Consider the following 15,267-nt stretch of genomic DNA (forward strand, 5'->3'; position numbering starts at 1 on the left):
CTCATGGCATGATAATAACTTCTACCATCAGTCAGAATAGGCTAGGTTATGTGGAGGTAACAAATGAGTTCTAACCCTTAGTGGACTAACACCTCAAAATTGATTTCTTGTTCACAGAAGTTAGCAGATGTCCTCCATGCCACGGCTCAGGGATCTAGCTAGCTTCCTTCCTGTGGCACCTCTGTGCTTGCAGAGCTCCCAGAGTTGCCTAGGCAACCTGAGGGCATTAAAGAATTAGAGCATGGAGCATCCTGCACAGGCCTCTAAGTGCTACTACTGGGAAGTGACACCCCCAACATTTCCATTCACATTTTTATTGGCCAAAGCAAGTCACATAACCATATCTGAGTTCAAAGGAGTCTGGAAGATGGTGGAAGACTTTAGTAATGCTTGCTGTACTATCTCATGGATGGTGCTGAAAATTCAAAGAGAAAATCCACACAAAACATTTCATTCTTTCAACAAATATCTGAGTACCTAAGATGAACCAGGCACTGTTCTAGGAACTGGGTAGATAGCAGTGAACAAGACAGACAGAAATCCTTGCGCTCGAGGAGCTCACATTCCAGTGGGGAAAACAGACAAGAAACTGAGTAAATAAATAAACTGTACAGTATGGCCATGACACATGGCATGTAGGATCTTAGTTCCCTGACCAGGGATTGAACCCGCACCCCCTGCAGTGGAAGCTCGGAGTCTTAACCACTGGACCGCCAGGGAAGTCCCTAAACTGTACACTATGTTAGCAGGTGATACATGGTAAGAGCAGTGTCAGGTGGGATGAGGAGTGTGGGGTTAAAGCGGAGATCTGAGAGGACCCTCCTGAGATCACTAGGTGTGTAGTCTTGAGGCAGTAAGAGGTAAGGCGCTAAGGAGGGGCTAGAGAGGGCCTTGGTAATGGAGTATCGGCCCCCAAGTGTGACCAGAGAGGGGCTCTTTGGATATCGCTGCATTTGCAGAGCCTCCTTGTCCATGTCTTGTCTTTGTTCAACTGGGAACATCCAGGTCAAGCTGCCTGTAGGGTTTCTTCTCACTTTCTTAAGGGGGAGGAGATGAGGGCAGAGAGGTGACAGGGCAGATCACGAGGGATTTGGTGGCCTTGTGAGGATTTTGACTCTTACTGTGGTGAGATGCAGCCAAGGGAGGGCTCAGCCAGTAGGTTTCTGATCTGCCTCAGGTGTTCACATGCTCCCTCTGGCTGTGTTTGGGGAAAAGACTGTGAGGGCGGGCTCAGGAGTGGGGGTGGGGGGTGGTTGGGGGTGGGGGGGTTTGGGGAGGATCAGGGAGGAGGCTGCTCTAACTGTCCAGGCAGGAGAGGGTGGAGGCTGGGCCAGGCTGGGGGCAGGGGAAGGGGAGGAGAGTTTAGATTCTGTATGTAGAGTCACCAAGGTTTGCCGACAGTTGGAGTGCGTCTGAAACAGAGGTCAAGGATGAACCTAGGGTATTTGGTCTCAGTCACTGGAAGGATAGAGGTGCCCTTAACCTAGATGGGGAAGGTGGGGAGGGAGCAGGTTTGGGAGGAAGGTCAGGATCTCAGTTTAAGATGTGTCAAGCTTTAGACATCTCTAAGACCCCCATGGAGATATTGAGTAGGATGCAGAATGTAGGATCCTGAAGATAGAACTATCTGGGCTGAAGATAGAAACTTGGGGGTTGATAACCTAGAGATGGATTTCTTTTTTTTTTTTTTTGGCTGCACCGCACACCTTGGGGGATCCTAGTTCCCCACCAGGGATTGAACCCATGCCTTTGGCAGTGAAAGCTTGGAGTCCTAACCGCTGAACCGCCAGGGAATTGCCTAGAGATAGAATTTTAGCCATGCATGTGAGGGAGATCCATGATGGCATGAGTAGACTAGAGAGAAGGACTAAGATTTAGAGCTGGCCAGGGTTAAGAGGTCAGGGAGCCAGACCTAGATGACAATATGATTGTAATTGGCAGTGAGTGCTATGAGAAAGTATGTTACAAGCATGTAACTGCAAGCTTCATTTTCAGTCTCAGGTTCAGACAGGGAGGGCTTCCTAGAAGAAGTGACTCCTGAGCTGACACCAAAACCTGAGTGGCTAAAAAACCAGGCAAAAAAGGCAGAAGGATTGTTACAGATAGAGGGCACAGCCCATGCAAAGGCCTGTCAGCAAGTGGGCCCCGGAGAGGGCAGAGAAAGAAGCTACTCAGACTGGCAGGGAGGGGCGTGGTCAGAAGGGAATCCAGATTAGTCATCACCAAAAGTTTTTGGCATCAGCCAAGCCCAGGTTCAGACCTGGTCCTGCCACCCTCTGTGACCTCAGGGAAGTGACCCTGCCTTCAGAGATTCCATTTTCTCTCCTGTTAGTTCCTGCCTCGTAGATAAGGCTTATGTAGCAGCCCCAGCAAGCCTTCAGGAAGCATAGCTGTGACTGGGGTTCTGTCTGTTGTGCTTGTTATTTGAGCTATTATCATATTAATTATATTATTGAAGAGTCAGTGCGTTAGAGTAATGATGCTGAAAACTCAGCCTCTGTGCACTGGTGCCAAATCAAATCTTGGAGACAGAGTTTTGGGTGAAGTAGAAAAGAAGAGTTTTATTGCTTAGCCAGGCAAACGGGGACACAACAGGCTCATGGCCTCAAAAACTGTGTCCCAACCCGGGGGATTTGGTGAGGAGTTTAACAGCAGTGGTTCAAGGGCAGGGTTGGTGATAAGGATCAGGGTGTGTGCAGGGCCTGTACTTCTTTAATCTGGCCTCAGGTGGTCTCCTGATGCACTTCTCTGGAATGAAGAAGGCTTCATCAAATAGTTAACATCTTCCATTTGTTGGGGGTTTTAGTTCTGCAGAAGAGCTCAAAGATATTGTTATGTGTATTCCTTGAGGTGCAACCAGGATCCTGTCCCAATGCTGCACTATTGTTTCTTGACTGCTCCTACCTTGTCTCTGCATCCCCTCCCTTCCCTGATTAGCAGCTGTTTGAACCTGCCCTCTGGAGCTCAAGGAAGGTCATGGAGGCTGAAGCCTATTTCCTATAAACAAGAAACGGGGGACACAGAAAGGCTTCCGTTGCCCAGGAGCCCTACAGGGTCCTGCTCGGTTTCAGTAGTGCTCAAGAGTACAGGCTTGGGAGTTTACCCTCAGAATCAGTTTACATATTTGTAAAATGGAGATAATGTATAGCATCCATCCCACAGGACTGTTATGAGGACATATGACCCGATATACGTAAAGCACTTGGGAGAGTGCTTGGCAGTTATTTTTTTTATCAGTATTACCTAAGGAGGAGCAAGAATCAACCACCTAAGGAACCCAGGTGGGCTCCAGGAGGAAGGAACAGACACAGAGGATTAATAGCTACTACTTACTAAGCATTTACTGCTTAATTTTGATAGGGGCCTAGAAAGTTGGGGCATGGAAACCTTTGTTCGCATTTTACAGATTAGGAGATTGTTGCTCAGCTCACTGTTTTGGGATCCCAAATTATTAAGCGCAAAGTAAGGATTCAAACTCAAGCTGAGCCAGCTTCCCGGGGAGAGGCTAAGGGCTAGACAGCCAGACTGCCTGGGGGAGCCAGATTTAGCTCCCTCTGAGGAGCCCTGAAAAAGTACTGGGCCCTCACACGTTGGACGTTGGAAGCAGACAGCAAGGGAAAGATACCCAGAGGTGGCTTCGGTTGCCATTTTCCCTCTCAGCTGCATTCCGCACCCTGCCCACCACCCGACCTTGGGAGACCTTGGGAACATCTAGTCTCAGAAACCAGGCTGTGGCCAGGGGACTCTTCCTGTGTCTGGGCCCCTCTTTAGAGACTGTAAGACTGAGACTACACTTTGGGCCCGTCCAGGAAAAATGGTGACCTGGTGACCCTGGTGACCCTGACTCGGGGGGTCAAGGGGTGTGGATGGAGAAGGCACAAGACAGTCCAATTCGTAGGCGGAACTGGACCGCCACCAGGGCTGTGCCGCAGGATCCCTGCCACAGATGCGGGCGCTTGTCCCCGGACTGTGGGCCAAACATAACTCGGGGCCTCCAGATGCTGCTTGTCGCGACAGGGCTAGGATAGGGGACAAGTGCCAAGAGCCCCAAGAGTTCCTTTCCGAGGAGGCCGAAAACCACATCTGTGAGCGGGTGGAGGCTGGCTTTGGGGCGAACATTCACACTACAACACTAGGGGGTGACCTTGGGCACGACGAGTCCTCAAGTCACCTCGGAGTTCTCGTCCCCGGGTGCCTGCACCTGGAACCAAGTGTAGGGAAAGACCTCAGCTCTTTAAAGTCAGGGCGGTGGCGGAATGCGAGGCACCGGAAACGCAGGACTGAGCCCGGGCGGCCGCACCCCATTACAGGAGGCGGTGCCGGCAGGCACACGGGGAGTTTCAATGTCGGCTCTAGGACCGTGCGGATGCCGCTGGGCCGCCCAGCAAGTGCCTAATCCGGCCTCTTCCGCCTGAGTCACCCGCCCCTCCCTGCGGAGCCGGACGCAGCCGGAGGCCCCGGAGCAGCACAGACTAGCGGACCGGCCGACGCGCGAGCGAGGTGGTGAGCGCCCAGTCCGGACTCCCCCTGCACTCCGTAAACCCGGCCCTGGAGGCCTCCCGACCCGAAGAGATCCTCAAATCTTGGCCTCAGGGGTCCACCACACCCACGATCTCAGATCCGACCCCCCAGATCTGTCCGGCCCTAGTTATCCCGCCCCGGGGACTTTTCCACCCTCCCTCTCAGGATCTAAAATAGGAGCCCATGGATTTGAGAGGCACCCCGTAAATTCAGCCCTGGGTGTGGCCTCCAGGACCACGATCCTGAATCCGTGCTCTCAATTCTAACGGGGACTCCGTTATCCCGGGCCCCGGGACTCACACTCAATATCTTAGACCCGAACCCATAGACACAGCGATGAGACTGTAATCCCGCTGCTGGTTGTACCTAAACCCTCAAGCCCACATTCTGGATTTCCTAAACTCTGCTCCAGGAGCCTCCAGGCGGAGAATTTCTGATCCACGCTCCCGACCCACCCCAAACCCCTAAATCAGTCTTAGGGCTCTGGATCTCAGATTCGAGAGCCAGCTTGGGGCCCCCATCTCGAGAACCCCACTTGACCTGGCCGGTGTCTGGTGCCTAATGATGCCTATGCGTAGACTCAGCCCAGAGTCCTTCAAGCCAGACGCGGACCCTTTGGACCGGGAGGAGGTTTCAAACCTGATCTTGCGTCCCTATGCCACCCAGCCAAGAACTACCTTCCCCCAGAAGCCCAGACCCCATCCCGAATGGACCCTCAAGCCGCAGCCGGAGGATAGGTCTCCGCCTAGAGGCTTCATATCACTCCAAGTCCAGCAGTCAGAAATGCGTATTTCTGTGGGGGAAGGGGCGGGCTCAGGGACGAGACAGCCACCTGACCCCTTTTTCCCTCCTCAGGAATCTTGAGTCACAGCCATGTTCCTGGTTAACTCGTTCTTGAAGGGTGGAGGAGGCGGCGGGGGAGGCGGGGGCCTGGGCGGGGGCCTAGGGAATGTGCTCGGAGGCCTGATCAGCGGGGCCGCAGGCGGCGGCGGCGGAGGAGGCGGCGGCGGCGGCGGTGGCGGCGGTGGTGGCGGAACTGCCATGCGCATCCTGGGCGGGGTCATTAGCGCCATTAGGTAAGGCGGGGCCTGAGGAGGGGCGGGGCCTGGAGGAAGAGGCTTGTCCAGCCAGGATAGAATGGGGTAACCTGGACACTGACCAGGAACCTTAATTAGGCTGGGCCGGGCCTGGGCTAGGAGACCGGCCTTGAGGGGGCCGACCGTAATGAGTTCATGGGGGCGGGGCTTGACATGGGGGTAGTCTGTTGTGGGGACACAATCGGATGGGACCGGCGGGGCTTTGGGAGGTGGGGCTTAATGGGGCTGGCGCGGCCTACTTCCGCTAACCTGGAGACAAACGTTAAGGGGGCGGAGCCAGTGAGGCTGGGGTATCACTTCATGGGGGCAAGGCTAGTCTTATGGGCGCGGCGTGGCCCTCGTAGGTGGGTAAATGAGGTGTGCCCAGAAGAGATCTAACCGTAATGGGACAGGGGATATGGCCTTGAAGGGACAGGGCCTGGCTGGGAACTGGCTGGTTAAAATAGAAAAATGTCCTGGTGGAGGTAGGGCAGGGCGTCGGTAGGGGTCTCGTTAGTCTTGGCCACTGAGTGTGATCCCTTAAAGGGGTGAGAACTAATGGAGCTGGGGTGGGATCTTGGGAAGACACAAGTGTTCAGAAGCCGTGGCGATGGAGCAGGTTCCTAGACAGGTGGAACCCAGGAGGGTGGGGCCCCGGGAAGCTGGGGCCGAGCTTCTATGAAGTGAGCTCTCGTCTTTTGAGGAATCTGCCATTGCGTAGGTGTGCCCTGGCAAGAGGGTGTCCTACCGTGGGGGCACAACCAGGGCAGCGAGGATAGGGACAGGTGAGGACAAGGACTGATGAGGCGGGCGGAGGGAAGAGGTAGGTAGGGCGGCGAACTGGGGGTTGGGGGCTTGGGGTGTGGGGGCTGGTGCTGCCCGTTGGAGGCCCCGCCCCCTGGCACTAACTCCCCCTTGTTTCCCTTCAGTGAGGCGGCTGCGCAGTACAACCCAGAGCCCCCGGTAAGCCACCCTTCATAATCGGAGACCCCTCTTCTTCAAAGGGACAAGGACCCATCCTTGTCCCTTTGAAGAAGCCCCACACCTCTCCTTATGAAATTTGTCTCATTAAGTCTCTCCCTTGTAACATCCTTAAACTTTGCTATATCCACTCCCTATTCATTGACCACTTCTCATTCATTGGTCACTCAGCCACCCAGGCCACTCTGACTTTCCCACCTAAGGCTGTCCTGGCCAGGGCACCCCTCCCCCTACCTGCTCTGAGATCTCCTCCCTCTGCAGCCCCCTCGCACCCATTACTCCAACATCGAGGCCAATGAGAGTGAGGAGGTCCGGCAGTTCCGGAGGCTCTTTGCCCAGCTGGCTGGAGAGGTAAGTAACCTGGGGCCCTCAGAAGTGTCCTAACCTTTCCATGCCTTCCCTCTGGATGCCCTTTACATGTACATTTGACCATGGCAGTCCCAAAGTTCCCATCCTCCTTCATGACATGCCCAGACCCCTTTCAGTCACCCCTGACCCATTCCTAACTTCTCCCCCTAGGACATGGAGGTCAGTGCCACAGAACTCATGAACATTCTCAACAAAGTCGTGACCCGACGTGAGTGACTGGGGTCAACACACAGGGCAGGTTTAGAGGCATGGCGGCTGGGGTAGCTGTGATCTCTGGCCTCTGACTTTCAACCTGCATCCCACAGATCCTGATCTGAAGACTGATGGTTTTGGCATTGACACATGTCGCAGCATGGTGGCTGTTATGGATGTATCCTTGAGGGCAGTCTGGTGGAGGCCTTGGTGAAGAGGGGATTTTCTTTTTTGCTTTTCTTTCTTTTTTTTTTTTTTTTGGCTGTGCTGCACGGCTTGTGGAATCTTAGTTCCCCAGCCAGGGATTGAACCCAGGCCCTCGGCAGTGAGGGTGAGGAGTCCTAACCACTGGACTGCCAGGGAATTCCCAAGAGGGGATTTTCTGAGAGCATGATTGGGGCAGTCAGTGTGTAGCTTTCATACCCACAGATGTAGACATGTATATATCAGAACACACACCCACCTCGGACATACGGCAATACATAATAACATCAGCTGTCATAACATGTTGCATAGGGTTAAACAAATCCAGCTCTGCCCTTAGCAAGGTTACTGAGCCTCTCTGTGCCTCAGTTTGCCTCTGTGTAAAATCGGGTGAATGATAATGGTGATACCAAATTGGAGTTGCACGCAAATGGTTTAGCACAGTACATAGCACATAAGTGGTGTGTACATGCTGTTACCATGATCTCACCCAGGTAGATTTTTCAGCTCTGAATCTGTTTCTCTGTCACTGGGGTATAATACTGGTGGGACTGGTGTCTTGAGGATTTAGTGACAAAAGTGACATTCCTGAGAAGCTTAGCACTATCTGACGTGTACTTGGTCATTTGATAAGTCTTGGCCATTGTTGCTATTTATTGAGAATTTATCAAGTGCCAACCCCTGAGCTAAGGGCTTTATACCGATATACAGCCCTCTCATTCACTTTTATTTATTTGTTTATTTATATTTATTTATTTATTTTTTGGCTGCGTTGGGTCTTCGTTGCTGCACTTGGGCTTTCTCTAGTTGCTGCAAGCGGGGGCTACTCTTCGTTGCGGTGCGCAGGCTTCTCACTGTGGTGGCTTCTCTTGTTGCAGAGCACCGGCTCTAGGTGCATGGACTTCAGTAGTTGTGGCACGCGGGCTCAGTAGTTGTGGCACACGGGCTTAGTTGCTCTACGGAATGTGGGATCTTCCCAGACCAGGGCTTGAACCCATGTCCCCTGCATTGTCAGGCGGATTCTTAACAACTGCGCCACCAGGGAAGCCCCTCATTCACTTTTTATCACAAACCCAGCAGGTATTTACTCTCATCACCTTATTTCCTTAGAGTTCTAAGATACCCTTGTTTTTGTTGTTGTTGTTGTTTTTTTTTTGTTTCTTTTTTAAAATCATATATTTATTTATTTACTTATGGCTGCATTGGGTCTTCGTTGCTGCATGTGGGCTTTCTCTAGTTGCCGCGAGCAGGGGCTACTCTCCGTTGTGGTGCACGGGCTTCTCATTGCAGTGGCTTCTCTTGTTGCGGAGCACGGGCTCTAGGTGTGCGGGCTTCAGTAGTTGTGGCACGTGGGCTCAGTAGTTGTGGCTCGCGGGCTCTAGAGCCCAGGCTCACTAGTTGTGGCGCACAGGCTTAGTTGCTCAGCGGCATGTGGGATCTTCCTGGACCAGGGCTTGAACCCGTGTCCCCTGCATTGGCAGGCGGATTCTTAACCACTGCGTCACCAGGGAAGTCCCATATACCCTTGGTTTTTACATGTCCTAACATTTATAACATTGAATTACTGTTGAAGAATTTTATAAATGAGGAATTCCCTGTGGTTATGTTTAAAGAGAGTCCTTATCATTTAGAAATATAGACTAAAATAAGTATGGCAAAATGAACAATGAAGCCACACCCAAGGTGACATGACTAGGGTGGGATGGGAGCTGGGGTTTTAGCCCAGGTTCCCCTGCTTGGCCATTATCATCATCATGTACACAGTGCACACATCTGGGTACATTTATTCTTAACACCCTCTCACCAGAGTGACACGACCGGCAAACTGGGCTTCGAGGAATTCAAGTACTTGTGGAACAACATCAAAAAGTGGCAGGTGTGCGCAGCCTCTGAAACTCCTAGCACAGAGACCCCCAAGCCATGGAGATGCCACGCCCCATGATGCTTAGTTGAACCCTGACCTCCTTGTCCCCACAGGCCATATACAAACAGTTTGACATTGACGGTTCAGGGACCATTGGCAGCAGTGAACTCCCGGGGGCCTTTGAGGCAGCAGGTGTGGCTGGCGGGAATGTGATGGGGCTGGGGGTGGGACTGGTGAGGCAGCCCCCACTGAGCTGGGCTGAGCCTGAATCCTGGGGCTGGGAGGGCTGGGCTCCGTGGCCCCCACACCTGAGAGACAGTCGTTCTCAGGATTCCACCTGAATGAGCATCTCTACAACATGATCATCCGACGCTACTCAGATGAGGGAGGGAACATGGATTTTGACAACTTCATCAGCTGCCTGGTCAGACTGGATGCCATGTTCCGTGAGTGACACCCCAGCTCTCTTCCTGGGTGGGGATTTGTCCAACTTCCATCCGCCAAGCCTCCTCTGAGCCTGACCCTGAGGTGGGCAATGTTAGGGGCACAGCAGTGACTGAAACAGCCCTAGTTTCTGCCCTCATGTTACTCACAGTCCAGAGGAGGGGAGGCAAATTACCAGACAGTGGGATTGGGGAAGCCTAGGCAGAGCGATGAGGGCTGTGAGGGGGAAGCTCAGGGCAGATGGGGTTTAGATTTGTGACTGGGGGAGCTCTCACAGCTATTCAACCCTAACAAGGCACCTGATGCAGCTTAAGGGGTCAAGGAGGGCTTCCTGGAGGAGGGAAGGCACATGTGAGTGGACACCTGAAGGATGAGGAGGAGTGACCCTAGCAAGAGGATGGGGACGAGCGCTGCAGCGGGAACAGCCTGTGCGAAGGCCTAGAAAGGAAAGAGTAGATGGTGCTTTGGATGATTTTGGTTGGACTTGGTTCAGAGTGCTAAAAAGGAAGGGGGTGGGATGGGGAGACATAAGGCTGGGAGGGGTCAGTAGGGGCTGGATCATGAGGGCTCTTGTGAACATTAATGCACTGAATCCTTGAGACAGCCCTGCGAAGTGGGAATTATTGTCCCCATTTTCTGGAGGAGGAACCTAGGGTTCAAGGAGGCAAAATTTCTTGCTCACAGCCACTTAGCTAGGAAGTTGCAAAGCTAGAATTTGAACTCAGATTTGTCTGAGAGAGTTGCATAAAAGGAGGCAGGAGCAATGGGCCTGGTCAGGCTGTGCAGGCTGTGAATGCCAAGTTCAGGGGTGCTCAGACTCTACTGGGGACAGTGGACAGGGTCCAGGCAGGGGAATGACAGGGTCTCAGGTTTAGCTTTAGGAAGACCTCCCGGCCTCCCAAGAGCCCAGGGAGGACAATGCATTAAGAGCATGGGGAGAGGAAAAGGGGGCAGGTATGTCGGGGACATGAAGGGAAGGTGGGAGAGGACGATAGGGCAGATGATGCCAAAAGTCATGTATGAGAGGGCCCAAGAAATGGCCTTGGATTTACCAGCAAGAGGGCCAGCAGTGACTGCAACATCCGGGGTACTAGGCGAGTGGGCCCTTGAGGGTGGTAACTGAGTGGTGAGTGAAAGAGAAGCCACAAAGACAGTATGGGCGCCTGTTTGCCTACTGGTTTGGCTGTGAGTGAGGAACATGGAGTCGAGTTTCAGGGCAGGAGTGGGGACCACACCAGACTGTAGGAGCAGGAAGTGCAGCACCTCCTTCCAGTAGCCTGCTTAGGCTGGAACCGTGTGGAGCCGGTCAGTGGGAGGCTGGGGCTGGGGCTTGGGCAGAGGGGTGATGGGGGGCATGCAGGTCAGGATATGGAGCCCATTACTGAGGTGGGTAGCAGTCAGGGTTCCAATCCCAGTTTCCTCACTTTTTCGCTCTGTGACATGGGGCACATCACTACATTTCTCTGTGCCTTATTTTTTTTTTCATTTTAAAAAAAAATATTTATTTATTTATTATTTATTTATTTTGGCTGCGCTGGGTCTTAGCTGTGGCACGTGGGATCTTTGTTGCGGCATACAGGATCTTTTTCTTTTTAGTTGCGGCATGTGGACTTCTTAGTTGTGGCATGCGGACTTCTTAGTTGTGGCATGCATGTGGGATCTAGCTCCCGAACCAGGGATTGAACCCGGGCCCCCTGCATTGAGAGCGTGGAGTCTTACCCACTGGACCACCAGGGAGATCCCTCTGTGCCTTATTTTTAAACGTTCGTTTTTTTGTTTTTTTTTTTTTGTTTGTTTGTTTCTGTTTTTGTTTTGTTTTTGTTTTGGTTTTTATTTATTTATTTATTTATTTATTTATTTATTTATTTATTTATTTATTTTTGGCTGTGTTAGGTCTTCGTTTCTGTGCGAGGGCCTTCTCCAGTTGTGGCAAGCGGGGGCCACCCTTCATCACGGTGCGCGGGCCTCTCACTATCACGGCCTCTCCCGTTGCGGAGCACAGGCTCCAGGCGCGCAGGCTCAGCAGTTGTGGCTCACGGGCCCAGTTGCTCCGCGGCATGTGGGATCTTCCCAGACCAGGGCTCGAACCCGTGTCCCCTGCATTGGCAGGCAGACTCTCAACCACTGCGCCACCAGGGAAGCCCTGTGCCTTATTTTTAAATGACACTTATCTCACAGAATCGGATTAAATGAGTTCATACATGGAAAGCGCTTTATACATTGCTTGGCACAGAGTACTAGCCATTATTATTGTCATCCCATATATTAATATATTTTTATCCTAAAAGCCAATCCCTCCAACCCTTCCTTTCACCAGGTGCCTTCAAATCTCTTGACAGAGATGGCACTGGACAAATCCAGGTGAACATCCAGGAGGTAAGAACCCCCATCCTGGGATGTGGGATCCTAGCAGGGGGCCCCTCCCCTCAGTCCCATGTACCAGCTCTGGGCTGGGGCTCCCTCCCTCCTATTTTTCCCAGCGACCCCTGGGTGAGGGCAGAGAAGGGCTGCTGGTATTCTTAGGTTCCCTGATCCTCACTCTCGGTGCCTTCCTCTCCCCAGTGGCTACAGCTGACCATGTATTCCTGAATGGGAGTCCCAGACCTGCCCCCTCATCGCCTCGCTGTAGGAGTCGCCTTGGACTCTTCGGTCTCCCCCAGGGCTCTTCCTGTTTGCAGTCACATCTTCATGGCTCCTGCTGACCCACAGGCCTTTCTGTTCTCCCAGCCCTTGGCACCTGGATTCTCAGTCAACAGCCAGGGCCCAACATGCTTCAACACACTCTGCCCCAGCACACCCATCTCACATCTACTCCATAATCCCTCTCTTGCATCTGTGCCAAGCCCAACGTTTGTGTTGCTTGCACACCCCAAGGGCCCTTCTCAGTTCTGGGAGGATGACTCCAGTCCCTACACACCCTGGCACACCCATTCAGTTACCACCCAGGCAGCTGAACTCCAGGCTATAACAGGCCACATGCCCCAGTGCCTTTGTCTGTATTCTGCTCCCAGCCTGCCAGGCCCAGGAGGAAATAAATGCACCCTAGTTGCTGCTCTCTCTGAGATCTGCCTCCTGTTCTGAGAGTTGAGGGGTGGCTCTGGCTCTGTTTGGGGCAGAGGGAGTCTGCCTCCGCCTGTCTTCTAGTCCTGGTCTTTTTTCAAATTCTCGATCCCAGTTGAGCTGTAGCCTCATTCTTTTTGGGTCTTTTTTTGGCCCCGCTGCATGTGGGATCTTAGTTCCCTGACCCAGGATTGAACCTGTGCCCCCTGCATTGGAAGTGCGGAGTCTTAACCACTGGACCGCCAGGGAAGTCCCTGTAGCCTCATTCTTGGTGAGATCTCTCACAGAGCCTGCGGAGGCCAAGACTAGAAGCCTGGACCATCTCTGCTTCTGCTCCAAGAGCCACGCTGGTGGGAAGTCTCAGTGCTACCCCTGGCTCTGTCCCCCAAGGCCATGTTTGCCCCTCTCAGCTTCTGTGCTTGAGTGAGTCTGTCCTCACTTGCCTCTGCCTCTGTGTGTCATACATTATGCTCAGCATCTTCCTTCCCACCCTCCGGCCTCTGCAGGGAGAGGGGCTGCCATCCCAGGATACAAAGCCCCTGTCCCATTCCAGGTCCCCAGGCCCTGAGGGGCAGCCCAGGGGTGCTGTGTGGGGCTCCCAGCCCTTCTGGGAGGGCTGAGAGGCAGCGATATCCTAGGGATAGCCCTGGTCTAGCGTCGGAGACTCAGGGCTGGGGCAGTGGTCTGTCCACAGGGCAGAGATCACTTGCTGGTGGAAGGCTGGGAGGTACACACACGGAGGACAGAGCCGGGCTGGCTTCCCCAGGAAGCCAGCACATTTATTGATGCTTGTCCAGGTCCTGCAGACTTCTTGGTTTCACTTCTTGTGAGGGAAGGAGGCCCAGCCAAGGAAGTACAGGCTGTAGGCAGTGCCTAGGGAGGGAGTGTGGGGGGATACAGAATGAGACCCTAATTCCCTCCCTGAGCCCCCTGCAGACTCCCCAGTCACCATCCTGGGTCTCAGCCCTACTTCAGGCTCCAGCTCCCTTCCCAAACTGCACTTCAACTGGGGAAATGCTGGACCTTGATCCAGGCCAGGCTTTGGGCTTTCTCCCCAGACCCATCACTAGCCCAGCCGCCCTCCTGGGACAGAAGCCCAAGCCCTAGGGTGCTTCCTCCCTATTTGCCAGCCCAGAGCCCCATACCGTCCCACATCAGCTCAGAACCCAATCCCCTCCCAAAACCCCAGGGCTGGAACCAGCCCTTTCCCCACTCCATCTCGAGTCCCGCCTCCTCCCGCAGTTCAGGCCGAGCCGGGCCCTGCACTCACCTCCCAGGCACAGAGCCATAGTCACTCGATACAGGATGTTGTCGGTTAGACCGCCCTTCAAGTGCACCGGGAGGTCATTGTCCGCCTGGATGTTGGGGGTAAACGATTGGAAAGGCGCTGCCTACTCGGTAGACCTTAAGCCCCTGCCTGCCCAACTCCTCTTCAGGACCAAGCAGGCGGCCCCGGGTCCTCCCCCCGCCCCGCCTACCTGGAAGAGTTTTTGTTTCTCAGCCACTCGGTTCTCGAAGCGGTTCCGGGCGGTTGAGCTAAAGGAGCGTACCAGTGCCTGGGAGACCTGTGGAGAGGGGATGGCTGGGTATTGGAGGCGCCTGGAGGGGTGTCCCGGAGGAGGTCCCGCTGGGGAGAGGGTGTCGGACTTTCCGAGGCTCTGACTCGGGGACGGTCCTGTCCCTTGGGAGCGTCTCAAAGGCAAGATCCGAACTGGCAGCAAGAGTGGGGGAGGGTGTCCTGTCAAGAAAGGCCCAGAAGAAGGGGACTCGTGCCTAGAGGGTCTGGCTTGGAGGCTATCAGGCTGTCTAGAGGGTACTATTGGAAGAGGATTGGACCCAGAAGGGAGACTCATGTTCTGCGGGTCCAAGTCCCGGAGAGGTTTTTTGCAGTTTCCTGGATTAATGGGAGGAGCTCAGGTGCCGGGAATGTCAGGACAGGATCTGGAGTGCCTGGGGGATTTCCCGGCTGCCCGAGAGCTTCGGGGGCGGGGAAGGGGTGTTACGTTCCCGGTGCCTAAGTCCCGAGGTATAACGGGAGCCCTGGATGAAGGGAAGAAGTTCAAACTCGGGGCTTTGGGCCATGTTAACGGGTCCCCGGCTGTCTCAGAAGCTCTTGGACTGGGAGCTGGGGGGAGGGGGCCCCAGGCTTATTAGGAGGGAGTCCCGAGCCATGAAGGGGGCTCACGTTCCAAGTCCCCAGATCCCGGCATGTTTGGGGAGTCTCGTATAGGGGCGAGGGCTTCCGGGTTGGGGGACCCAGCCCGACCCGTGGGGGCCCTCACCCGCAGGGCCCTCATCCTGCGTCCTCCTCTTCGGCCGGAGTCACCTCCCCTCTCCGCCCAAGGACAGACGGTGCCCTCCCCTCCGGGGGAGTCCCAGGCCACGCCCTCGGCGCGCCCCGGGACAGCGAGGTCCCGGCGGCCGCTTTCCGATTCGTCCAATAGGTGGGCGGAGCAGACGCTGCAACCCCATCCCCGCATCCCAGCGCCAAATGGTTGGAGCACCCATCTGTTACTCAACTCGGAATTTTGTTGGTCCGCGTGGAGGGGAAAGCGG

The 15,267-nt window shown here is 54.2% G+C and overlaps 2 protein-coding genes and 1 long non-coding RNA gene across 4 annotated transcripts; 1 reads left to right on the forward strand and 2 right to left on the reverse strand.

Moving 5' to 3' along the window:
* The first annotated feature begins 4,357 nt into the window (after positions 1–4,357).
* Positions 4,358–12,709, forward strand: CAPNS1 (calpain small subunit 1). Of its 2 annotated transcripts, none has more exons than XM_082367442.1 (11): positions 4,358–4,503; positions 5,377–5,597; positions 6,527–6,560; positions 6,840–6,929; positions 7,098–7,155; positions 7,253–7,317; positions 9,151–9,219; positions 9,321–9,399; positions 9,537–9,653; positions 11,969–12,027; positions 12,214–12,709. In XM_082367442.1, the coding sequence occupies exons 2-11, from the start codon at positions 5,395–5,397 to the stop codon at positions 12,238–12,240; spliced, it is 801 nt and encodes a 266-aa protein (XP_082223568.1). In that variant the 5' UTR covers positions 4,358–4,503; positions 5,377–5,394; the 3' UTR covers positions 12,241–12,709. The 2 variants fall into 2 exon arrangements, with proteins under 2 accessions (XP_082223568.1, XP_082223569.1); XM_082367443.1 differs by having other exon boundaries at positions 4,368–4,500.
* LOC309616653 lies at positions 9,664–11,962 on the reverse strand. The gene is made up of 3 exons (XR_014237548.1): positions 11,801–11,962; positions 11,106–11,401; positions 9,664–10,931 (listed from the first exon to the last, which is right to left on the reverse strand). It is a non-coding gene; the product is annotated as an uncharacterized lncRNA (long non-coding RNA).
* Positions 12,710–13,452: 743 nt separating the features above from the next.
* Positions 13,453–15,206, reverse strand: COX7A1 (cytochrome c oxidase subunit 7A1). Its single transcript, XM_082367453.1, has 4 exons — positions 14,994–15,206; positions 14,190–14,276; positions 13,982–14,066; positions 13,453–13,584 (listed from the first exon to the last, which is right to left on the reverse strand). The coding sequence occupies exons 1-4, from the start codon at positions 15,189–15,191 to the stop codon at positions 13,529–13,531; spliced, it is 426 nt and encodes a 141-aa protein (XP_082223579.1). The 5' UTR covers positions 15,192–15,206; the 3' UTR covers positions 13,453–13,528.
* Positions 15,207–15,267: the final 61 nt, after the last annotated feature.

This window comes from Balaenoptera borealis (genome assembly GCF_965194805.1).
Source record: "Balaenoptera borealis genome assembly, chromosome: 19".
Taxonomy (NCBI): Eukaryota; Metazoa; Chordata; class Mammalia; order Artiodactyla; family Balaenopteridae; genus Balaenoptera; species Balaenoptera borealis.